At 35.0% G+C, this 26567-nt stretch overlaps 1 protein-coding gene across 16 annotated transcripts in view; it reads left to right on the top strand.

Moving 5' to 3' along the window:
• Positions 1-26567, top strand: part of GTDC1 (glycosyltransferase like domain containing 1) — a 352224-nt gene that overhangs the window by 78187 nt on the left and 247470 nt on the right. For 9 of the 16 annotated variants that reach the window (XR_012133380.1, XR_012133381.1, XR_005061974.2 and 6 more), the window contains exons 2-4: positions 1765-1828; positions 23586-23649; positions 26341-26544. Coding sequence is in view for 13 of the 16 variants with exons in the window: in XM_073241399.1 (XP_073097500.1) it covers positions 26366-26544 (179 nt within the window). In the remaining 3 variants the exon portion in view is untranslated. Of the gene's footprint in view, positions 1-1746; positions 1829-22829; positions 22940-23585; positions 23650-26340; positions 26545-26567 lie in introns of those variants that run through there. The other 7 variants (XM_073241398.1, XM_073241397.1, XM_037020782.2 and 4 more) reach the window with 3 other exon arrangements.

The raw sequence follows: 26567 nt of genomic DNA, 5'->3' as shown, positions 1-26567 counted from the left end.
CTGCCTTCTGTTTTTCACTCCAACCAACCCTGATACAGTGAGGGAGGGCTGTGCACAAAGACATGAATTCCGTGAGGTGAGGATTTTGGGGTGTCTTGGAGGCTAGCTACCATGTGTCCCCATCCCTACCTTTCTTTGACAGCAGAAATTAATCAGATTTGTCTATAGAAGCAAAATAAATTTTTTAAATAGATTTGGGGCCTGCCAAGATTTTGGATAGAATGTGGTTCTTTGTTAAATAGTAAGGGTACAAAGTGTGCAGTATCCTCAGCCAGTTTTTTAAAAAGATTCATAAATGCTGTATAGTTACCTGTTGTCAGGCTTCTAAAGGCAGAAGTTGTATCATAAAATCATGACACAGTCTAGGTGTGTGTAGTTTGATGTTTGAAGATAATGAGGCTACTTCTGTCCTTGTCTCTGCAATGAAGAGTCTGACTAGCTGTCCCTGCAGTCCTCTCCCAGTCTCCTTTCTTTAAGACCCTGACTAACTTTGAGAAGTGGAACGAGCATCTCTGTGACCTCCTAGATAGATGTAGGCTGTTCTCCCCTGCCTTGGTCACATCCTCTTGTTTCTTTCTTTCATTTCACATATCACAAATTGAAATGATATTGCCGATATGATTGTCTCCCTGCATCCTTCCCCCCCTCCCTAAAATCAGCTCCAGCAGGGCAAGCTTTGTTTGTCTTGTTCATTGCTGAATTCCCAGTACAGAGTACAATGTCTGGTAGGTGCTCAGGAGGTGAATGTCTGAATAAATTATTTTTTGAGAGAATATGCTACGTGATCATTATTTGAAACAGACCATCTTGAGAAGTTTTTTTTTTTTTCTTTCTCTCTCTCTCCTTCTACTTGATTTATACCCTCTCAGCCTTTCTCTCTCTCTCTCTTTTTCTTGGTGACATTCCATCTCAGGATTCTGTCTTTGGTTGTGAATGCTTTCCTGTTTTGTTCATAGTTGGTGCCTGGAAGGTTTTTCAACCTGGTTTCTTTCTTATACAGGTTATTCCAGCTGTGTGATTACTGTTTAAAATAGTTATCTTAAGAGATGTGTTTGGTAATCTTGTGATTTTGTGCTATGTCAACTGTTTGGGAACCACATTTCTTATTGCTTTGCCAGCTCCTCCTTTTGCTTGCCAGGTAAATCCTTTTTGGATGAGTTACTATGTTAGTTTTGACCCTGTCAATATTGATGTACCGAAGGATTCCGACTTTAATATATACAGAACAGGGAAGTCACAATATCCCCCCTTGGGTATATGGTAATGTTCTCTTTACTGTGCATGGCTTGTGAAGAACATAAAGATGTGTAAATTAAGAGTTTAATGCTGATGTAACGCTCTCTCAGAAAGTAGTGTTTTGAAGGTTTTTTCTCCAGATCTGCAAGGTCTGTGTACCTCTGTCATTTCACTGGAATGAGAACCCCAAATCTGGACTGACTATCCATATGCATTCCAGCCTACCTCCTAGACTTTAGACTATCCTCCACAGAGCTTCTTGACAGTTTCTTGGATTGTAGATGTTTTGGCAACTCTGACTATTGATCTTTGCCCCAGAGAGATACCCATTTACATAAACCCACAAACTCTACATATATTATTCAGGAAGGCATATATCATTTCAGTTCTTGGAGATTCTTCTCCCATCTTGGAATATTCAAGAATCAAACTACTAGATCATTCAACCCTCTCTAGGTCAGGGTTCAGAATTCAGGCTGGGTTTATTTTCAAGACACCAACTTAACTGCATCCTTTGTGATCTTGCAGGTTCCTCTGCATTAGCCAGATAGGAAATATATAAAGATAGAGATCGGTGTATCTGGATCACCAGGTAAGCAAATGGGACTTCACTTTTATTTCTCCACTGATTTAGTCCTCCGGCAGTATGTGGTCACTTCTGTCATCTACTGTTTACTGAGTGTGGGTCAGTGAGATGTAAATGTTTCTAAAGAGAAGGAAGCAGCCTTTCTTAAGTTTTTCCAGATTACTAACTCTGCTGCTTAAAGTCGGATTTCTTTATTTTTATTTTATCTCATTATTATTTCATATATTCACACTTCTAAAGTAGATAAAATTCCCCACTCTTCTTTTTATGTATATACTTCGAAGAGTTGTGGACAGCTCTCATATTGTTCCTTGGTTGTCAGCCAAGTTATACACATTTAACTCCTTTAGTCTTGCTTTGTAAGTCAGTCGGCTCGGCTGCTTTTTCTAGGTCTTCCCCCATTTCATCTTCATCATTAATAAACAGAAAAAGCAGGCTTTTGCTTAGCTACTTTTCTTCATTCTTTTTGCTTCCTGATTTTGCCTCATATTCTTTGTTGAACTAAAGCCAGTCAGACATCATTCTCCGGGCCACTTTGGCAATACATGGATGCCTTGCCTACAACTATCAGTGTCCCATGTGGTAATAGCATCAGCGGTGTATCCTAGATGAAAGAAAGGAAATGCGGGAGAATAGTGAGGAGCAAAATAATACATTCTTTGATTATATGGCAGACTTACCCTTACCACCCAGAGTAAATGGTTGTACCTGAAACCTTTATCACAGGGTTTGTCATGCCAGAGTGCTATGCATGGGCTCTAATCGGAATAGTAAAACAAGTATGCATGTACTTATTTGAACTTTGGCCACTGTTCTCACTTGATTTCTCCCCTGCATTCTCCCTCTCCTACTGCCTTTCCCAACTCTGATCGTGATTTGCTACCAGAATCTGTGGTCATGAACACGACTGGGCAGGGGAACATTTTGTGGGAAATTAGATAGGCTCAGGTGGTAAATGCTCCATGCCTCCATGTGGAACATCTGAGGCAAGTGCTTCAGTTTTTGCTATTTCTGTAACAGCTGTTGGTCTTCTTTTAACAGCCGATTCGGTGGAGTTGTGCAGGAGGAAGGAACTAGTAGACCTGTGTCGCTATTCATCAGGGCTATATTAGTTTCACAACTTTTCCCCCTGCTGATTGACAGGGAGAAACATACTGCTTCTAGAGGATGCCTAGCCGAGCTTGGTGTAAAACAGGCCTGGGCTTGTCACAGTTCATTTTTTCTTTTCATTTGGTTGGTAGAAAATGGACTGCTACCTCTACTTATCTTGTGAATTAGAGAGCAAAAGGTGGTCCCATCTCTCGGAGCTAATGGCTTATTGGTGTGTTTAGTCACCAGATTCAGGAAGCATATTTAGTTGAGGCTTGGAACAGCACACCAGGCTTTCTCATTTGTGTTAGCTTTGCTTCTAGTACAGAATTGAATAGGATAGAAGAGACGGTTTTCCTGTTTGTGTCTGTGGCAACTTAGATGATTTATGGTTTAATCCTTTAAACATTTTTATTGTTTATCACCTCGTTCCCTGTAAAGGCATAAAATATTCACATTCTAATAAAATCTCTTAATCAGATTATTTAATTTTTGGAGAAATTAAGGTCAGAAGAGCAGCTGACATAGTTGCCTCTGAATAGTGACCTAAAAATTGTAATGCTTACGTTGGTTCCTTTTTTTTGCCGGATTTTGTGGCCTTCCTCATACTACCAGATCTTAAATAAGATTATATGATTGTGACTCATGTATTTCTTCATCTCTCGCCTCTTAAACAGGTAAGTATGTGACTCGGGTCCCTTTTAAGTCTGGTTTCTTAAAATGTTAACCTCTCACGTGGTTTTTAAACTGTCAACAATATTGTATATTCATGCTAATTTCTTTAGGCAGTTGATACATTCTTCAGCATGACTTCTGTTTCTTGGGTCTTTTCAAGACCTGTCAAAGGAAACAAAATGCTAACCTGACTTTAAAGGGGCAAAAAAATTGGCCCCCTCTGTGCTATATTATTCTTTGTTCTCTGTGTGCATCAAAGTGACAATCCCACACTGTCTCAATTGAGGGAGTCTAGCACAAAAATAAAAACCAGCCTGGCACTGTTCTAGGCTGGCAGCCAAAATGTTTTGTGTAGCTTGGTGCTGGCAGTGGTTTTCATAAGGCAGAGGGTCTAGCCTCCCAGTGTCCCTGAAGGCAGGCAGGCAGCCTTAGTCTTTCCTACTAACACCATTTCTTTTTTCCTTGTCTTCTTCTTCCTTCACGTAGAACATCATCATGAAAAAAAAAAACTTTTTCTTAAATAGAAACATTATTTTTCTTACAGCTTCTCATTTACTAAATGGCATTGTTCCTTAGAGAAGTTTTTGCTGAATTTGTCTTTTCCAGCTATCTTAAGAGACTTCCTTCACAGTTGCATTTTTGCTATACTTTTCAGAAAACCCTTCTGAATATTGCTAACTTTGGCCCTGCTGACAGTATTTTTGATTGGTTTGAATCATGCTTGCTTCATAGCTTATTATTTGAATGGAAATTCTTGAGTGATATTGGCTTGTATCATATGGGTTTTTATGCCAGGGTATCTCTTGTTGGGACCAAAAAGTCTGTCATTGTTTTCTATTTTTGTCTAAAAGTCAGGGTCAGTTCTTATCTTTTACAATTTGAGTACTCATTTTTAGAATGTCTGATAGGTGTTGCTATATAAACAAATTAACTTCGTTAAATATAAGGATGTGTATTTAAATTTTTTTCCTTTGAAATCAAAATGCAAGATAAAACACAGAAATGTTTTTAAGTTTCCCAATTCTGTCTAAATTATAGCTAGTTAACTATTATTATAAGCGGTATGCAAATACAGCATTATGATTTTTTAGTGAATATTCGAGCAGGAGACTATATTTTTCACTTATAAGCAAGCATTCCATGAAATTTCATAGTGTTCCTCAAAATGTAAATGTGTTTTCTGTTGTATTAAGTAAAAACAAATGATTTACTTTCAAGTGATCTATTTTAATAATTAGTATTTTGTAATCAAGATGAGAATAGTTAAATAGGCAGAATATGTTTTCTTAAGAGAAGATTGATATTATTTTGACTGATTTTCATTTAAAAAATGTCAATGATTTTTGGCAATAAGAAAATTTGGGAGGAAAAACTCATGTATTTTTGTGGCAGTATAACAAATGTGACTGAAAAGAAAGTAAACAGTGGTTCGTGTTAGAATTGTTAATGTGAAACATTTTTATATGACATATATAGTGGGAAATATATCTATTATGGAAGCAGTAAGATTAACTTGTGTAATCCAACAGTTGTTTTTTCTTCCTAGAGATTTATTTTTAATTAAGAAAATGCTTTAAAATCATTCAAGGGATTTGTAAAACAGGTATATCAAAGTATGCATTAAATAAACTCACCTGTTGTTTTCTCTCATTCTCAAGACAGGTTCAGCAACATACTGGCTCATTACTTTAGCAAAACAAATACTCAAATTGCTTCAGTGTACATGCAGTAAATACTACAATCGTCCCCACCCCATTGCAATTTTTTCTTCTTTTTTTTTTTAACGTATATTTGAGTAGCTTTTTATGTAGAGCAGCTAAAATGAATCTGGGTGAGATGCCTGTTAAGTTATATCAATTAAATCTTTAGGTCAACGTTTTAAGCTTTAGAATTTATGCCGTTTTTGAGAAGGAATGCCGTTGAAACTGTTCCATTTTTTTCCAGTTTTTTCTCTTGGTCCAAGTTAAGTGCCTGACTCTCTGACTTGAATCCTCTGTGCCAAGGTCTGCAAATACTAGAATTGGTTCAAGGTAGCAAAGACCAAAAACTGTTTCACTCTGTATGTTCACATATGTTGAAAATATTTATTGTGTATTAGATACTATTGAGTTTAAATAAATTTTCCCCATTGGTGTAATTTGTATTTGCGATTAAGCCCTTTATCTTTTCTGTGTCAGGAATGTATCTTTCAGTGACTTAGGAATTTCAACATGGATTCTCCTATATATTTGTTTATTCTAACTATACACAGAGGCATAGTAGAAATATATTTAAGACCTATAATGTTTGAGCAGTTTTCCTGGTAAATGCTGTTGAGGTTTTCATTTTTGTATATAATAAATTCTACAGTTTTGTTTAATTCAGAACACACATCAAATCTATGTAGTTTGATATTGTGCAGTTTTCAGGAATTATAGTATAGTAACTTAATCATTGTATTTCTAGAAACATGGATAAATAAATTTAATAAAGAATACCGGCAAAGTTGGATAAATACTAAATGATTATTTTAACTAATAATTTATTTTATTATATTAAGTACCATGTTTATAATTATGACTAGTATTTTATGTCATTTGAATATCGAAACAGATTTTAAACATATCTCCTGGGCAGGTGATGTGAATATTTTGTTTGATATCAAATATTGGTAACATATAGTAACAAATATATTGATTTCTAAGTGTGTGTGGTCAAAAATAGTACTCTTCCCTTAAGCATGTGGTATATACAGTGTTAAAATTCAATAGAGAGTACTACATGGAAGGGTATGTATTCAGTTAGTTTGATTTCCCCCCTAATTTTTGATACATTTTAATTCCCCTGCCCACCATCTTGTAATATCATTCTGTAGAATACTTTCACAAGTATTTTGTATGTTTTCTGCGGCATCTCACACTGCTCACTTTTTATCCATAGTACCATATGAGTTTCCCCTTTTCAGGTTTACGCTGCATATTTTAAGCTGCTGATAGTGTAAGGAGATTGCAAGGTAAAGTGACATTTAGCTTTTTGAGCTAGTCTCATTTTTAGCATGAGAGCAGGATTTCTTATCTTTTTCTTTTTCTGTCCTAAATCTTCTCATATTTCTGCTTAAAACAAAGAAATGCAACAACCAACCAAACAAAGAAATTCAGAGATTTGGCTAACGCAGCAATTGAAATGCATCAAAAAGTGGCTACTACAATACAATTTTATTAATGAATGATCTGCATTGGTTCCAGCTGTGTCCATGTGATTAGGCCTTCACCAGGCAGCAATGGGTATTTCCCTATTGCTTTTATTTGATTTCCAAGAATGTGTCATCTGTTACATCAGCCCCTGCCAATATGCCCCCTGTAAAAGTGTTTTGTGTATTTTTTTTCCTTCCAAATTTCTGAAGCATAAGTTGAATACCCACACACATTCCTGCTGAAATATTGTTTCTAGTGAATAGTGGCCTAGGTTTGTATGCCTGGTGTTACATATGAAAATTTCAGAATGTAAATTAAAGTAAATGTTTATTAAGTTTATCAGTAAATTTTCAGAAGTGTGGTTGCGTAGTAATGCTAAAGATAGAGTATTTTCACTTTTACATTTCCATCTTAATATTTTATTACAGTGGTATAATGTGTTATAGAGGTGGACAAGCTTGCAGATTGAAATGGGGATCGTCCAGATTGTTGCCTTCCCTGGACCATATGGTATAGTTCTAAAAGCCTTTTGTATGCTGTCTGTTCAGTTTATTGTAAACTCAATCTTTAGTGCACCTAAAAAGATAACCAAATAAAAGTGGGCCTGAGAAGAAGGACTTCATATTATGTAAAGGTCCCTAGAAATATTTGTTTTAAAGGAGATAAGTACAGATGAAATTGAAGTTGAGATGATATAAACAAAGGAGACTTGTCATTTTCTAAATATTTTTTTGAGTTCATATGGATTGTCATAGAATGTCTTTGAATGCTGGTTTTAAAATGAAAGAGTTTATGTTATGCCATCTATATTTGCTATCCTTATTTATCCCACTCTTGCAGTCTCATGAAGAAGAGATGTAGCTTTTATCTGTTTTTTAGAAGGAGTCTTTACCTGTGAACAATACCCAGGAATGTAAAGCCCGAGGTATTTTGTATAGGTTTCTTCCTTTTTTTCTTTTTTTTTTTTTTTTTTGACTGATCTCAGTGGGAATTTAGAGCTAGAACTTTAAATAATTTCACCATGTTAGCCATTACTCATGCTCAGAGATTGTTGAAAAATTTCTAGTTCTTTTTTCTGCACCCCCTCTCTTGACCTATTATGGTTCCATAATTCTATTTTAAGAAAATGGAATAAGAGATTGCTTATCCCATATGACAAGACTGTAAAATCTGGGAATAAGAGTAATTTCTCTTGACTCTCATTCCCTTGCCTCCAAACTAAGCTACTGTTATAGAAGAGCATTAGATATTACCCATTGCTTTTTGGCACAAGAGATTTGAAACTGAAATTCTACCAAATAGACAAAAAAAAAAGAAAAAGAAAAGGAAAAAGAAACGGAGAGCCCATAAAGAACACAATTCTTTACTCTATCATTACCCTGAATCACTGAAAGGGTAACTGAGAGGAACTCAAATGTTATTGGAGAGTGTAATTTTCCTTTGAATGGCCACAGTAAAATATATTTGAACAAAAAAAGCAGAAAAAGTATATGTGGCATATGGAGTTGATGGTGATTGAAATTAATGAATCTTTTCAGCACCATATGATAGAAACTATCTGAGGAATGGTACACATTTAAAATTTGTACAATAGAAACTTACATAAAAAGATTATTACTTTAGGGAGAACACTAGAGATAGGTAGACTATCACAATAATATAATAATGCTGGTGGAAAATTGGACACAGAATATGTTTGGCATATATTTTCCAAGTCTGAAAAATTTCCAAAAACAGAATTAGTGATTTCAAGTTGGGTGAGTGTCTTTCCTATTTAAGAAAATACTGTTATCATGTGATCTTTCCTTTATTCTGAAGCTACTTTTTAAAGTGCTCACACAGTTGAAAAACATGGTTTGTACTTTCAAATAATCTGGATTTCTCCTTCCTTCCCTCTCTGTAGTCTCTTTCCTTACTCCTTCCTTCCTAACCTTCAGCTCTTTATTTATATGTATGTATTACATATATGAATGATATATGCCATACTATACAAAATGTCACAGGGTTGAAGATTGAAGATTTCAGTTAGGAAGAGAGAATCTTATAATGACTATGGAACAAATGGATTTCCATGGAGGAATTAGAGCATGTTTATTTAAGTAATCTAGATTATTGAGAACTGCAGGAAAATTGTAGAAATGCAAATTGTTTTCATAGCCTAAATCAAGGAAACAGGATCCATACATTGCCTCACTTAGACATTTTCTCTTTGATAGTACTTTTTAATGCTAAAAATATCTCTGTCTCTGAGTAGTAGAAACTCTTCCTGTAATTTAAATGAGTAAGGGTTTTATTTTTCTCCTGTCCTAAGAAGTCTGGAGGGAGTTAGTTCACAGGTAACTGATGCCATCAGGGATCCACAGACCATCTTCCTTCTCCACCATCCTTAGTACCTAACTTTGGCCTTTTATATCACAAATGACTTTGGACCTCTGGAAATTGTGTTTAATTGTATTAAATTGTGTTCCTGTCTTCAAGCAGGAAGAAAAGTGAAGGATGCTCAGAAGCCTTCTCCTCATGGAGAGGTTTCTTTTTTTTCCAGAAAGGTGTGCCTTCTCTTGGAGACTTCTACCTACATCTCATTGGCCAAAATGTATGTCACATAACTACCTCTAGAATGATATAAAAAGTATTTTAGCCATCCTATCTCTGTTTTGAAGGAAGGCAGGGAAGAGGAAAATTGGAATGAATGTTGAGTGAGCCATCCTAAAATTTTGCCATCCTTGAGTTCTTTTGTAGAGCTAGTTGATTGGATCTTTGAGCTTTCTGGGTCCTTGGGATATTTAGGTACTTGCTATTGGTTCCCTTTGACATCCAGTGAGTATGTTTTGATATGTAATGTTATGTTTCTGTGTTTGAGGACGGGAACTGTAATTCGGTTAATTTTGGTGTCTTTACCCTTAGCACAGTGCCTAGATGTAGACCCTTGACAAACACGTGTTAAATGAATGAATGAATATTAAGAAATATATTATCTTGTTGATATTCTTGGTGCAAATCATTTACACATAGAAAGAGTACAGCAGCATTTTTACTTTGTGAGGGGTTGTAGACTAAATTTTACAGACTTGTTTGTCATTGCTAAAGAGATGTCAGTTTTATAAAGATGTGAAAGTTTTTGTGAATGGAAGGCACTCAGATGCAAAGGTTATAGGAAAATCTTAAGAATAACTGAGTACCACTGCTTTCATTGGAGCATATTATTCCATGAGTAAATTTAAAAAAATCTCTTTTTTAACTCTATGTATAGACTATTGTTTAGACGAGGCTAGTTTGTAGTACTTGTATTAAAATCTCAGTTTTTGAAGAAATAAGCAAATTTGAATTTATTCATAAGGCAATCGTTTTAATAATTTATATTATTGATGTTGATTTACAAGAGGGAGTTATTAGATCCTTGGTAGCCTCATGGCTAAGAGTATACTGAATCTGATTTTATTCTAGATGGTATTTTGGATATATTATCTCTTTTAATTTGTAGAGTAACAGCTTCATATTTTTTTCAATATACTTGCAAGTGGTTATATACAATAGAAAACATGTCCAAAAGAAGCCCTAAGAAGTTATCTTTACATCTGCTGACTTTGTCTTAAACTGTCAAAGAAGAAAACTGGCTACCTCTACATTCAAAATCTGCAGAAAAAATGGCTGGGTGTAACTTGGGAGTATAAATCAGTGCCTCACGACTCGTCCAATGTCTAACCTAAATCTCTTTTATTGTATTTCCATTCTATTTTTGTTATTTGGACCTCAGAAGACAAAGCAAACAACTATCCACTCTCTCCCATACAACACCCCCTATATAGCACTATTTTAATAAATTCCTCCCTTTTCATTCATGATAGCAGGGTTGTTGGTACCTTAATTAATAAAACAACCTGTGCATGGATAGAACTTATCTCCAAGCAGGGAATGTATTCAAGTATCTGGAACTCAAATTTTCTATCTGAGCAGTTTATAGTCACTGAAAATAAAGGGAGCCCTTTTAACATTCAGAAGCAGTCCTAGGGGAGAGTGCCTACATAATCACAATTTAGGCAAGATAGTTTACTAGATTTGGACTCAGAATTGAGTGTTGATTGTCTGTTTCAGCCCTGAAACTGATCTTTGGTCATAGTTTTTGAAGGAATAACTTATGGGTCAATACTTTGCACTTAGAAATTCTGCATATAAAAACATTCACTTTCTCAGTCTTTTCACCTGAGTGATCAGTATAGGATCTGGCCCATAGTAGACACTTAGTAAATATTTGTTAGGTGAATTGTTTTAGTACCCCTTGGTAATGTTTACTTTGTCCTTTCTTCTTTAATTTTATGCTGCCCAATAAGTACGCATGGTTTATTTTTTGTTGTCATTATCTTCTTATTTAATGATATCTGCTAAATGCAATAGTAATACCTAGACAATTCACTTACTGGTGACTTTGTAATTTTTAATCTAGGAAAACCTCTTTTTTCCCCTCTCTCATAAGGTGAGGACTTACTGTAGTCTATTGAGGAGAATTCAGAGTACATTAATTGAATGCCTGTTGTGTATAAGGCACTTCGCTGGGTTATGAATAGATATAAACATGAATTGTACACAAAATTTGCTGCCAGGGAATTGAAATCTGGTTGGTCACACTTATATATTGTATAACTGTAATATAGGTGGGCTTATGTTAACTGCTCTAATTGGGGTGTAAGCCAAGTTTGGTGGTATTACAGAAGGAGTAATTACTTCTGACTATCTGAATATGGGTGAGCAATTGACTTAAGCCTTTATGGATGGGGTGGAATTTGAGTGGAGCCTTGAACTGTTTGTAGGAATTTGACAGGTGGTAAATAAAGGTGAAAGGATCCAGGCAGAAGAAACAGTGTTAGCAGTGCTTGGAGGTGGGAATGTGTATGGAATGTGTGAAAAAGTGGCAGGGAGTCTGTTGTGTATGCGTAATGGTGTATCTGTGAGAATGACAGGAATTGAGGCTCAAAAAGGAGCTTGCAACCAAATTATAAGGGGTCTTATTTCTTGTTAAGTAATTTTCTCTCTTAGAAAAATCATAGGTTTTTGAATGGAGGACTTAAGAAATCTGAAAGTTTTAGAGGAAGAATGGAAGACAGATGAAATGTATCTGCAGTTCTGGAGTTCAGTTAGAAGCTGCTGCCACACTGAAGTGGAAGATTATGAGGGAGGCCGGGGGCAGAAGGACTGGAAGCAGGTCCTGATCGCCAAGGCTTGGGTGGGTCAGCTCTTAAGACCTGTGGGTTATTTGTTGAGTTCTTTGGCAGTATCTTGGCTCACAATAGAGGGTGCTTTCCAATTTTGAGCCTTCTTTCCACCCACATCATTTTGGAAGACTTTCCACCTTCGTCATTATGGAACATGCCTCCCTGCCCCCTGCACCTGAGAGACTGAGTATTTTAGCCTCAGTTCTAGAAGTCAGCAAAAGAGAAAAGGGTTGAATAGTTGTTGAGTGAGCCAAGAGTATTTGCCAACTCAGCTCCTCTTTGTAGTTGCGATCCTGGCCCCTTGTACGTTCTGGGCTCTTCGTTCACCTTGTTGAAGTAGATCTCGCTATCGGTCTCTGTTCGAGACCCTGTTCAAGTGTTCTGTAACATTTATGACTCTGTATTGTAATTATATCCAGGCTTGAGGCCAGAAACTATATTTGGGTCATCTTAATATCAGGAAACACTTAGCATAATTTTTAGAATGTAATCATTCAATAAATGCTTGTTGAAGACAGCAAATTTGTTTATGCTTTGAGGGCACAGAGACCTTCTTACTCTCTGCACATGCCAAGCATATTCTGTTTCAGGATCTTGCTGTGCCTGCTGCCTGGAAGGCTTTAGATCCAGATCTGCATAGCACCCTCTCTCTCCTCTTCTGGTTTCTGTGTAGATGGCATCTCATCAAGAGCAAGTTGTTCTCTGACAACTCTTTATAAAATACTGCCTTTCCCTCCTAGTCCTCAGCAGGACTTGACTACCCTGTGCTATTTTTTCTTTGTAAAAGCATCTGCCAGCATTTGATATACATTTACGGGATGATTGTCTTTTCTCCAATTAGAAACAAATTCCTGTGATAACAAGAACATTTCTTTGTTGCCTAATTTATCTGTAAACACCTGGAATGATGGCGGACACATAGTAGGCACACTAAATATTTGCTAAAGGAGTGCATGGTAAAGATAAGGCTGAACAGAATAATAACACTCATGTGCAGGATTGTTTATAGGTTTATGCAAGCAGTGGTATTGTTCTAACTTTATAATATCAAATCATTAATATTACTCTCAGAAAATGAAAAATTCTATTTTTTATATATTGTGCCTGTGAAATCTAATTACAGATTAGTGTTTGTTTTAAAAATATTTGAATGCCAAGCATATCCAGTCAGAAAACACTTTTATTATCCATGCCAGCTTAATTTTTAAGGCAGTGAAATGGAAGACTGTCATTTCAGCAAGCAACTTATTTTCATTTGTGAGAATGGAATATTTTGAATATTCTAATTGATTTTTGAGGATGATTTTACAAGAAAATAATCCTTGTTTCTGTACATTTGCCTTTAAGACTGAGGAATACTAGAAGCAGGAATAGAAATTATTTACTCAGAAAGGTACTAGCTTATACTGACTTTTGATAAATGTCAGAGGAGGGCCAGTCAGACCCAATGTAAAAATTAAATCTTGGGATACTGAAAAATTTAAGGACAGTGATTTAAAAAACACTTAATGTCTATATTTAAAGTTTGCAAAGAGATTCTAGACTCTTTGTCATGAGCTCAAGCCTCTATTTTATTGAATTTATGGCAAATTCACTTGGCTGTTTTTCCAGAAATCTCAAGTCTGTAATTTGGCAGTAAAAAAATTAGTTATCAAATCAATATTATTATATGGCTTTTAGTGTCATAAGAATTCCCTTTTGAAATCCCATAAAAACTCATTTTTTCTCATCATAAACTTTATCTGTCACTTTCCTATAAGGTCAGAGTACTAATGTTGGAGGTGATCTGCTCTGGGACAGAGAGTCAACAAAGTGGTAATAAAGTTAAAAAATGCCACATGGAGCTTTCCTGAGATTAGGATTTCTTTTCCTTATCAAGTTAGTAGTAATTCCTTTAATATATGGACAATTTATATATTGATAGGTTTATTTGTTGAGTTCTTTGGCAGTATCTTGGTGTTCTTTAAAAAAACAGATGAAATGATAAACTTCCCTCTAATTTCTACATTTACATATTTCATATTTTTATTTGTATTTTTTCTGCTTTCCAGAGGTTAATTCTTTATTACTTGTGTACTTTTGGTAGTAGCTTGTTTTCTTTCTCAATTTTAAGTTTTTCAGAATAGATGGTTTAAAAATGAAATTGGATGAAATTGTTGCATTGGAAAACAATTCCAGAACTAGTAGAGTTATTTCTTATTACTTGAGAATGAAACATGGCATTTAAATTATATAAAGTACTTAGAACTTGGAGGTTCCTTTTAAAAATATTTCTCTACTAAGTGTGAGTTGCCATTGGGTTAATGTTTATTGAGTATCCATTCACCTATTGTGTGTATATAAATGTAGGAAAAATCTGAGTGGTTATGAGAGGAGACAATCTTTTAAAATTGCCAGACTGTGTCTCTAGTAGTTGAATATCCAATAAGTTCCTTTTTTTTTAACATGTGTAACACATGTGGATGATTTTGCAATAACATTTTTCTGCTTTCTTAATATAGACACTTTGAAATTGTGAACTTAGAAGTTCTTATCCATTTTACTCATCTTAATTAAATATCTCCCCTTATTTCGAGACCTATAACTAATTCTTAAAGTGCAAATTAACTTTGACATTTTACTTGAACTTTAAAACTTTGAGTTTGCAGTATACTTCCCCCATGTTCCTATTCAAAACTGTAAGTACCAAATAGCATTTTAGTTTCTGACACCCTCTGTCAAAGTACAGCTCCATATTCTTTATATGTAAACAAAGATTGTGATCTGATTATAATTATTTAATAATTAAAGTGCCTTTTTTAGTTGAGTATTACTTTTATTTCGTGAATTAGATAAGCAGTATTTGCGAAACCAAAGTTACCGTGCTTGTGAGTAGCTATATCCCGATTGGTTTAACCTTTGCTGATTAGTGTTTTAGTAAGTTTCTTTATAGCAGTAGTTGTTAGGATAATTTGAAAGCCACTTGAAAGCTTGTGTAGGGGAATACACCTTCAGTAATTGGGAAGTTGTTTATTTCCAAAAATTTGACCTCCTTCCCTAAAGTTAAGAAAACTTTATAGTTTCTTTTAATTGCAAGTTGAAACATATGCAATGAAGATAACTTGAAGAATAAAATGAAGCACAAAGAGAAAAACAAAATCACTCATAATTCTACCACAAATGATTATTTATGTCTACCTGTGTGCCTCTATGTTCTCTCATATGTTTATGTATTCATTTCATTGTACATTTTTATCTATTCACTTCATGCAGTCATGCAACCTATGCCAATTAATATTCTTCTTCATTATGATTTTTAGTAATTAATCATTTCATTATAAGAGATTCCTTTTTTTTGGACATTTTGATTGCTTTTAACTTAGGGCAAAGACTTTAATAAAGATTACTGAGAGTTTGTAGGGCTAATTCTTAGAAGTGGTATTATTGAAGCAGAAGATATGTATAATTTTCAATCTTTTGTGTTATGTTCAGGTGTGACAGGAGATTTTTAATATTTCAAGCAAATCTAGTATTATACATTAGTAGAGTAGGTAACAGCCTTCAGGCTATGTTTTCAGGAATTGAGAAGGGTTTTTTAAATTCACAAACTATTCTCATCTACTTTTCAGTAGAAATTTCAGCTGAAATTTCACCATCACCTGTTGCTCCCTAGTAACATACATGTACTCCTGGGAGAGGTAACACTGTTTGGCAGGCATTTGCTGAACATTGTGAAAGAGCTTATATGATGTTTTAAATTTAGTTCTTGCAAGTAATTTTGGCAACAAGGAGGGGAAAAGGGGCATTAGCAGATTAAGCAAGAGGAATGATAAGGGGAAACAAAATATTCCTTTATTCCAGTTCTACTAAGATTACTTGAACAGCTATTATATGAAATACAGGATAATATGTATGTAGTTTTAGGAGTTTAAGTTATAATCTGTCTCTATAATGAGTCAGGCTATTTGTTAACTGTGAATGCTAATTAATCCAGTAAAGAGACTTATGGTACCAGATATGGTGCATATATATGCCAGATAGAGATGCAAGGGGGAATTAATGAACTCCTAAGCAACCTTACTCTGTTTGAACACACTGTTTGCAAAGTGTGAAATTACTTCCTAAAGAGATGATGAGGATGCAGAGTGCGGCTTTGGGTAGTTTGCAAAGAATACTCTGTATTGCAGGGTCTCTGCTTCATTAGACAAAATATTTATGTCACTGGAATGTCTCCTTGAAAAACCAGTTGATAAAGAGATAATAGTGACAGACAAGGCCACTAAATAGATAAAAGTCATAGAGCTAGCTTCAGTCAGGAAACTTTGAGCTATTGCTACTTATCTTTTATTCAGTGGAAACGTGTGTGTCAGATGATATGGGCAGGCTTGTGCTTCCTCTGCAGAAACCATAGAGTACAGTAGACCTCTGAGAAAGTGAATGCTGTTGTCTCTGTATACCTTTTCTTTACTCAATGGTCTCAATCCTAGATGTCTTCAGGATTAAAAAATCCCAGTCTATTATTATCAGACTGACACTTTTTCTTATAATAGTGGGTAGCTAATAATATGCTCCTTGTGATATTTAAAAATAGTGTTACAGCTCTCATTACCATATCTATTAGATTTACTCAGCCTTGATCTAAACTGGGTTTCTGGACTTTTTAAGATTTATCATTAACCATCTCTAGACTCTATCCAGTTTTTCTAGTGTTGGCTTCTTAAACCATCAACAAATGTCTTTGACCATTGAAAGATACTAGAAAAATATAGAGCAGTAAGAAAAGGACCTGCTGCAATAAATAAATAGAAGAAAATATACTTTTAACTAATCCTACTTTTAATAAATTTTTATATTCTTGTGGAACTTTGGAGATAAGGGAAGTGTCACTAAATATTTTAATTGATTCATCTTTAAAACATGGTTTTATTGATTTGGATCTTAAGGGACCTAATACTGGCTTCACCTCACACTTCCTAATACCATTTAAGAAATCTTATTGCACGGGGACTTTTGCTGATATAAAATGGCTGTTAAAAAATACTAAAGGTGTCTAATATTGGTAATTCTAATAGTATCAATTTCTAGCCCTTTTGTCTTTTATGGAAGTTTCTCTTCTCCCAAGTGTTTACCTGATATACTTTTGCTTCCTGAGTAGCTAGGATTTTGCATTTCTTTTAAGTTGATTTCCCTCACTGATAAATAGGTGAAGTTGTGAGATTATGTCCTCTTATTTTTCACTGGAAGTGACTAAACCAGAACTTTCTACTTGGTGACATTTATTTCAACTCATCAAGGGAATGCCACCTATGTTTGCTCGGGTTACTGCACTTCAAATAGGATGTTGAGAATGTTTGTGTGTTTAAGTAACCCTGCTATTTCTATTTCAAAATTAACTAAAATGTGATATGTGCCTCCTACTGGAGAGGGAAACTTCTCAAGAATTTTTTATTTAGTTAGTGTGGATTAAGTTCTTTAAAGATGTTAGAGTGAGACTCACTAGCACCAGTAAAGAATCTGTTAGTCATTTTATTTTAAAGTCATCTGGTGTTTATATTTATAATTGCCTTGCACAAACCAATTTTGAGTCAAAATTTGACATAGAAACCAATGTAGGGGTAGCGAGATAATGCTTCTGTCCAAGAAAAAATGCTAGTCTAATGATTAAACCATTTGAAGTCTTTCAGATCGTAGACTCGACTGTCCTTATGTTAAATATTTTTGCAGAGTCCAGTGTGGTCAGAGAAGATATGAAACATGACATGAAACATGGCTTCTAAACTCCTCAGCAGTGCTGTTGGCAGAACTGTTTTCCTTAGAATGAGTTGTGACATTTCAAGTACAATAAGATGCCACCTGTTATATTTAGAGGGTAATAGAACATGTGCATTAAGTTCTGTCTGTGAGAGCAAGTAATAATTAATGGTCATAAGGGGTGATTATAAGTTAGAAAGAAATTTTCAAGGCTGCTGGTAAAGGGTTTATGGTTAATTGACTCAACAGAAAGTTTTCAACACTTTGCTGTGTGCTGGGTACATAGTGGTAAGCAAAAAAATTTGGTCACTGTCCTCAAGAAACAACATCCAGTAGAGGATACACATATTATATAATAACTCATATAAATATATCCCACAAGTATCAAGTACAAAGAAGTACTACAGATCATTATATTGAGGGGACTCGGACTTTGTTTGATGGTGACAGTAGTAAATTATGACATAGACCGAACATATCTATATGACTGAGCTCTTGGCCTTCTACTTCAAACCTTTCTTGTTATGTGAATCCTGGATATTGTCTTTCTTCTGTCCTTAAGGTTTGTTATCCTGTCAAGAAGTATTCTATAGCTGGGTGGCAAAGGATAAGGATTGGGGCCATCAGGGGAAGGATTGTTACGTAGGACTCTGGAACAAATCACAAAATAGTAGAATAAAAGTTTTACCACACTAACTATATAGTATTCAGTTTTGTATGACTTATAACACTAATATCCTAGATTGACAAATTACTGGGAGTTATCATTAAATATAATATGTAATAAAGATATTTATTATCTTATAGTGACATTTATATTTCACATGCTTATAAACAAACTATAACATACATCACTTACATATAAATAATTATTAAACATTGATACTTAATCCCTAAACTTCAAAGATTAGAGAATTGAGGTACTTTTACTTGTGTTGTATCAGTTACCTGCCAGTGAAGTATAAAATGAGAAGATAAGCGAATATGGGTCAGAAGACCTGGGTTTAAACCCTTTCTCTGTCAGTCAGTGATACCACTATTCTCCATTTCATTCTCTATAAAAGAAAAATGGTTGAACAATGGTACCATTTGTGATACACTCTGGCTTCTCTACTTATATATCCGTATGTGAATGAGTCAGATAGTCCAGTTTTTTCCCACTGAACTGATTGACAGGCCATTTTAGAGAAGGTGGAAGGCTGGAGAAATGCCGTCTTGAGAAAGCAAATGCATTATTCATCTTGTAAAACTTTTATAAAATGAGTAATTGTTAGCAGAAAGCATTTAAAAATGCCTTTTTTTCTTTGCTATTAAAGAAAAGCCTAATTACTAAAATGTGGAATGGGATCTCCAGATTGATGGTGAAAAATGGCATCTCATCCTATTCCAGTTCCGGATTAAAGTAGGATGATGATAGATCAAACAGTCAAAAACAGCAGATGATTCTCAAAATTTATGGTCTCACAGATACCCTCTTAGGCTGTGAAACTCACTTTGGCCTATGGCATTTCTCCTATTTCTTTAATCATTGTTACTTATAGTAGTAGGTTAAGATAAACATACATCTGCATGAAAAAATATTTCCAATAAAGTCTGATTTCTGTGAACAGTACAAAAGAATCAGTATTTGAAAGAGAATATGATAAAATGTGTTCAGATATACAAGCTGCTTTAGTTCATACTTAAGGAATGATGGAAACCATTGGTAGGAAGTGTAGTGTTGCCTGACACTTGTTTGTTTGCTTGGGCCTGTGTTAAGTGAAAGCAGTTATTTTAAAGGCAGACTCAACTTCCCATTTCCTCCTGATTTTCACTTCAGCTGTACAAAAAAAATTAGTGACGTTTACTGTGTGCCCAATTCTGGGATAGCCCCTAGGAAAATAATGGTATGGTCCCCACTCTTCAGATTTTCACAGCTCTGTAGTGAAGCAGGACATGGAAAATAGAGTAAAACAAGTATAATGATGCTGTATAGAGTAGAAAGGAAGTCATGTTTAAGAGAAGTTCAGGGAATGGCTTCAAAGAATTGGTGATTCATGAGCAGAAATTTCATCAGGTGAATGTGAGGAGGGCTGATGGAAAAGAGATAAAGGTGTGAAGTTATACAAATGTGAACTAACTGTGTAAGTGTGGATACCTGGTATCACTGCTGTGCAGTCTGGGGTTGGGGGAAGAGGAATTGCAGTGGAAGAAGAGGAAGCAAGGCTATAGTGAGGAGACGAGGAAGGGGCCAGAAAATGAGGTGAACTGCCATGTGTAGGGCCTTGGATTTTATCCTTACTGATGGAGACATTGAAGGTTTCTGAGCGTGTCGCTTCATGACTAGATTTGCATTTTGGAAGATTATTTGTGGCTGGCTTATGGTCAACGGTGTGCTGGGAACCAAGTCTCTCTGTTAGCATGAGGACCTAGTTAAAGGGTGATGCAATAGTACAAATGAGTGATGAGATGATTTTCTAGTGTAAATTTTTCTGTTTACTCATAAATATACTGCCACATTTTAACATGTCAGCAAATTGAAAATATTTCTAGTGTCCAGTAGAACTAATTCATTGCTACTTTTATAGTCTGAAATTATTCATGAAATTAATAGCAATGAAAAATTGAGGGAGGATTAGTATTTTGTCAGTGAAATTAAACCAGTAAACTTTTCAAAAAAGTTTCATAGTTATAGTTTTGTCATATAATGTGGAACATAAACTTTAAAAAATGAAAGGTAATGAATTTATAATATATATACATCTTGTTATTTGTGGAAATTATGCATATTTGAAAAAAAGTGATATCATAGTGCTGGTACATGTAAACATTTGTTGAACTTGCATTTGCCACTGACAGTTGGAACTAAGACTTTGTATTAATTCAAGTCATGCAGTAAGTGATTGATATTGAAAGTTAAATCCCAAATTGAGAAGAATTAAAATATTTCTTAGGGAAAATTAAATAATCACATAGGCATATAAGATTATAATTTTTAAAAGAGTATGTACTAAAAGATCATTGCAAATAATATAACTGGAAAGGCACATTTGAAACTAACTTTAGATTGTTCCACAAACAGTAATGGCATGTTATTCTTCCTACCAAATCTTGGTTTGGGGACATAAATCCTCATACTGCACGAGGAAGCAAAAGTCAAAGTGAAGAAGTTAGAACATCTGTAGCATTGTAAGGGAATAACACATGACAATGCTACATCTTTTTCAGAATGAATCTAAGATATTATTTTAAATGTTGCTATGTAAGTTCACATAGTAGTATACAAGTTACCCTAGATGTTAGGTTTAAATTCCATAATCAAATCATGGAATAATGATCAGTTTCCATTATGCATCATCTTCCATTCAGAATATTGCTCAGAAATCTGATTGGTTCCTTACTGTTAGCGCAACTTTCTTTAATTGTGAAGAATACTGCCCATGCCTGTAGTTTTAGGATTGCAAGGTTATTACTCTACATTTAATGCCAGATTATATTTCAGGCTTCAGGGATAATATTGAAGTTTTAGGGGTTAGGATAAATTTGCTATGCCTGGTTTTTATAAAATGTTTTTTAAAAATAACTTTTTTTGTAGGATCTGTTTATCTCCTTTTCCCCCCATATGATAATTGTATGCAGTGTAACACTTTGAGGAAACATTTTAGCAAAATGTATTTTTGCTGCATTTTCACCCTTAGTAGGTTCTATTAGAGGAACCAATGGTGACATGTTTCAAAGCAGAAATCTTTGCATGCTTATTTTTTACTATTTAATGAGATTTCAGGTGTATTTTAACAACTGGGGATTCCCTGATGAATCATTAAAATAAGCGAGTGGGCTAGAAGGTATTACCAACTTTTTTCAGTACTGCCCTATTTTACTCTGCTGGGTTATTGGTTGCTTTTTAAATAGAACCTGGGTGTGTTGGAGTTGGTGGGTGGAGGTGCAGAAGGGAAGGGGTCAATAAGAAAATACCAGGTAAACCTCTGATGACCTATTGGGAAATCCTACACAAATTTTACTTTCCCCAACTTAAAGCATTTTGTATGTAAGCTCACCGTTTTTTGCTCTGCCAAGCTTAACTTTCCAAATACTGTTTACAGGCAAATAGAAAATATGTTTTCAGCAATTGATTGAAGTTTAAGGCACGGAGCCATGTGTGGATCAGCCTGTGGAATCAATTTCTCATGTGTGTAGGATTAAAACTGTTAAAACCATCATCACTGAAACCATACCTTCCTACACCTAATTGCAGTAAGGTGTCTGTGGAATATATTAATACAACTCCTCTGATTTAAAATTATTACTTGGTATTTGGTTGGAAAATTATTTGAATGTTATAGGTAACTGAATTGACATCACCTATGAGGTTTAATTATGGGTTTCTATTGTGACTTAGGTGAATTTTTAAAACTCCACAGGGTGTATGTATATGTAACACCTCTCTTTCAAAAAATCAATAGCATATTGCAAATTTCCCTTATCTTTACTGTTAAAAAATAAAACCCAAAAACCTCAACTATCATAGCAGCTGTAAGTGCTAGAGGAGGTAGACAAAAATGTAGTTCACCTTGAAAATGATCATGGCTCAGGGAATAAAGAAATTAGGTCAAGCTTAAAATAAATGCAGGTACAATGACAAAAAGTTTTAATACAAAATTTAAAAATATTCACAGTATTGGTTTCAGGCTACTTTTGTTCTCAGTGACCTTATCAATGTGTTACTAGTTTTTAATTGAGGTGACTTGATGGCAAAATGTTTATATGAAATACTGTTGTGATTTTTAACTTTCCCCTTTTAATTGTAAACAAATTTTTGGAAAGGCAGATAAATCTTAGATCTTTTTGAGCTCTGGTGGTCTTAAATAGAATTTGAAGGGGTTTAAAATTCCCATGCCATAACTATCACTTTGACTCATTTTATGTTGTGAATTTAATGTTTAGCACTTAAGCATGTATCATTAAATCATAGTATTGATAATTAGTTAAACTTTCATAAAGCTTTAATAGTATAGTAGATTTTTGTTCATCTGGTGTCACTGGGGAATAAAATATGCTGAAGAAATGATTTTTTTTAAAGTGAAGCTTACTTATTAAGCAGAAAAACTTAAAAGTTGATAAAATTTATCTGAAAGATTTTTTATACTCTTTCAGGGAGCAAGAATGGATTGGCCACTTACTCTTTTCTTAATGTCATAAAATGTCATCATTCTTTGGTCATGCAGAAAGGACATGGGCTTTTTGATAGGTGTTTGTTCTCCAATGTAAGAAGTTTTAAAATTTGTTTTAAATAACACACTCCTAATTCTGATACATGCAGTTTAAATGTTTCAGGATTTAAGGTCTGTGGTGCTACATATGCTAGTACTTAACAGATTTATAAAACCTGGCACCTATATAAGACAGTTGACTGTGTGTAGGCTCACCCACCATCTTTGGGCGAACAGCTGGCTACAGCCTCCTTCCGCAAGGAGACCCTCTTCTTGCTTTGGACTAAGTACTTTCAGTGTTGAGGCCCTGTTACTGCTGCTCCCGATCACTCATGGCCTAGTAGACATTGTTGTCGTGCAAAATGTCTTTATTCACCTGACGTGCTTGTAAGCATCTGTGGTGTCAGGGTGACCACCTGCAGTTTTTTGGAATTTTGGCTAAAATGGGCAAATAGTGTACTCCTCTTATCTTTTAGCAAATTCCAGCACGGCAGCAAAATCCTTTTTAACAAAGTGGGTTTCTTTTTTCAAACTCATGCTTATTTGTTTCAAGTAGTGTTTTCTAAAACAGAATTCAAGCACAGCAAAAGTATTTGAACTGTTCTTTAATGTGCTGTAATGACATTTGGTTTGAATCTTGTATTTAAAAATCAGCTTCCCCTCTTTTGCTTATACCTAATGGGCATCATCTTTCTTCCAGGTTGTGCTTTTAGAAGACCATTAAGGAAGAACACATTTTCGCCTTGCCACAAAGTTGCATAGAAGTAAGTGGGGAACTGCCAGGATATGTCTGTCTCCACAAAACAAGCAGAACAAATTTCCATGAATCAAAGCCACTAAGTATAGTTTTCGGAGATGGTAGGACATAGTTACTCTCCCTAGAAAAATACCCAAAGTGCAGGCACACCCATTGGCCACTAGAAAAATGCTCAAGTTCAAACCTGTACATTTCACTCTTCTTACTGAGCTATTAAAGGGGTGGAAGTCTGCTATAGCTATAATCTTTTTTTTCCCCTTTTCTATTTTCGACCTCCCACATACTTGGTGTTTTGTTCTGCTTACTAAGTGTCTTGAATCTGAGGTATCACCTACATGTCCTGCCTCCACAGTGGCTGATGGTCTGCAGATAACTCATGATCAGACCCAAAAGAAACATCTGTAAATACACAGCATGATACATGCTCTAGATTAATCATGGAAAAGGGCAGAGTCATGAAGAATCAGAAAGCTTTTTAAGCTTTTTCTAATGTTAATGTTGCTTGCTTTGAAGGTATAAGAGGAAAATATTCTTAAGAGTGATTTATATCACATTCCATCACTTGGGGCAATATCTCAGGTTTTTTACAGCCTTTTAGACACCTTTTAAGGATATAGAGGGCATATATACCTTAGTCTGGTTAGGTCAGAGGAAGTGAGGCAAGATAGTAGATATCTGTGATGGGCTTTAGTAAGCAAAATAATGTTAAAATGCTTTGATTCTTTCTTGAAACCTTTGATATAATTTTCAAAATTCTCTTTATTGGTCTGTTACTTTCCAGAAGTTTCCATCACATGAAGGATTAATGACTATAATTTTGTTAAACTTGGAAGGGTTTTGTTAGTGTTTTGAACGCTGCATTATTAGAGGTGAATTCTCCGTCTGGTCTGAAAAAACTGAGCCTCTGTATAGCTCAGCCTCTGAGCGTATTTCTTACCCACATGACTGTGGGACTCTCAAATTTGTATGTGAAATGCAAGCTGCCGATGAGGAGTAGTGAACACCCACTGTGTTTCAAATGCAGGAGTATGTCCACCTTTCCCAGCTATATTTGGTGGATAGGGATCTGTGATTGAAAGTTACTGATATTAAAATGCTGGAGGATTCAAAGATGTCCTTTCTTCCTAAAGTGATTTATATGAACAGTGGGAGGGGCAAAATATCTCATTACTGTTTGTAAGCAGTTTGCTTCAATTTTATTTTAACAACATGCCTCTGTGTTAGTAGTGTTGTACCCATTTTAGAGAAGGTGAAACTGGGTGCTACAAAGTTAGGTAACTTATCCAAGGTCATACAGGTAGGAAATGACAGAGCTGAACTTCAAACTTGTATCTCACTGACCTCAGGATTCATGCCTTTTCCACCTGAGGAACACTGCTTATTTTTCAGATTAGTGAAATACATACTTATGTATTTTTTCCCCCAACATGCTCATTGGCAGATTTAGACACTGAATTCATTTCTTTGAGAACCATCTGAGTGTTTTGCTTTGAAATGCAGTTTAAGTTGGCATTGCTTTGACTGAGCAAGACAAAGTACAACTTTACTAGTGAAAAGCATCAAGTTGTTGAGACTCATAATTTTGTGGAAAAACATCAAGAAAAGCAATATGCCATTTAATGAGTGGTGTTTACTTAAGTCATAAAGGAAAATTCAAATATCTGGAATATTTTTTAAACAATGTAGTATTTATTAAAAGAATGATGTTTCTTCCTTGTTCCTTACAGGAAATAGCGTGTAATTTGAAATGTTTATAAAAGTTTTTACATTCATACATATATTTTTATTTCACGGGGCACATTAATAAAAGCCATTGCTATTAAAATAAAAAAATTGCTTAGTAGCAAATTCTCTGATGAAAAATTTACCATGTCTTTTATCATAACATTACTTCATCCTTCTTGATGAGTTTGTTTAAAGAAAGGTTGTAGAAACCTTGTTGGTTCATGACATATAGCTTTACCTTACTTTTTTGGTCTTCCTTTGCGGGTGGGATATTGACAGTTAGGGAGGAAGGGGTCAAGGTATATGCAGTATCTCAAGAGATTGTATCCTTAAGATTTTTAACACTAGAGGATTAATATTTGAATATGAATGTGCTGTGTTCTAAGTACAGATTCACTGGGAGCATGGATAGCTAGCTGGTGAATTTAAAGATGGATTCATGTGAGAGTTACAGAATCAGAGAATTCCTGAACTGGAAAGAGCCTTACAAATGAAGGGCCCTTGAAATGGGAGTCTTAGGAGATGAGTTCAGTGACTGACTGACTGTCCAAGATTAGAATTCTAGGTCAAGCAGTTCTGAAGTCACTGAGTCAGGGTCACAACTGTTCCAACCAGGAAGTGGGTGATCACAGCAGGAGAGAGCTTTCAACTTCCTGGGGTAGATGAAAAAACTTGAGTCATTGTGGAAGTAATCTTAGGGCATGAAGGAAATAGAAATCAGAAAAATGAAGCCTCCTTTGTCCCCTATTATGAACACAAATGATGTAAAAACATTGATTACAAAAAACATAAACCTTAATTTTTATATACTTTTTAGAAAAGTGGGACAAGCCTAATTTAAAAAATAATGTGTATATTATTTATATTCACTTTCTGGGTATAATAATTTAACTTACTTTTATTTTTTAAAATATCTCTATACACCCACATGCATGTGTTTGGAAAAAAAATGTATTTTTTGCTTATTTTCTAGAACCTGTGACTATTTGAAAGGGCCAATGAGTATTCTCATCATAGAGGCATTCTGTGGAGGGTCCCATAAACAGCTGGTGGATCTGCTGCAAGAAGAGTTAGAAGACTGTGTCCTTTATACCCTTCCTGCAAAGAAATGGCATTGGAGAGCACGGACATCCGCTTTATACTTCTCCCAGAATATTCCCATCAGTGAGCATTACAGGTAATTAGAGCTCCGGCTGCAAC

Source organism: Manis javanica, chromosome 7 (assembly GCF_040802235.1).
Source record: "Manis javanica isolate MJ-LG chromosome 7, MJ_LKY, whole genome shotgun sequence".
NCBI classification, from domain to species: Eukaryota; Metazoa; Chordata; class Mammalia; order Pholidota; family Manidae; genus Manis; species Manis javanica.
The sequence above is the reverse complement of the archived record's forward strand: the minus strand, read 5'-3'. Positions and strand labels throughout refer to the sequence as shown.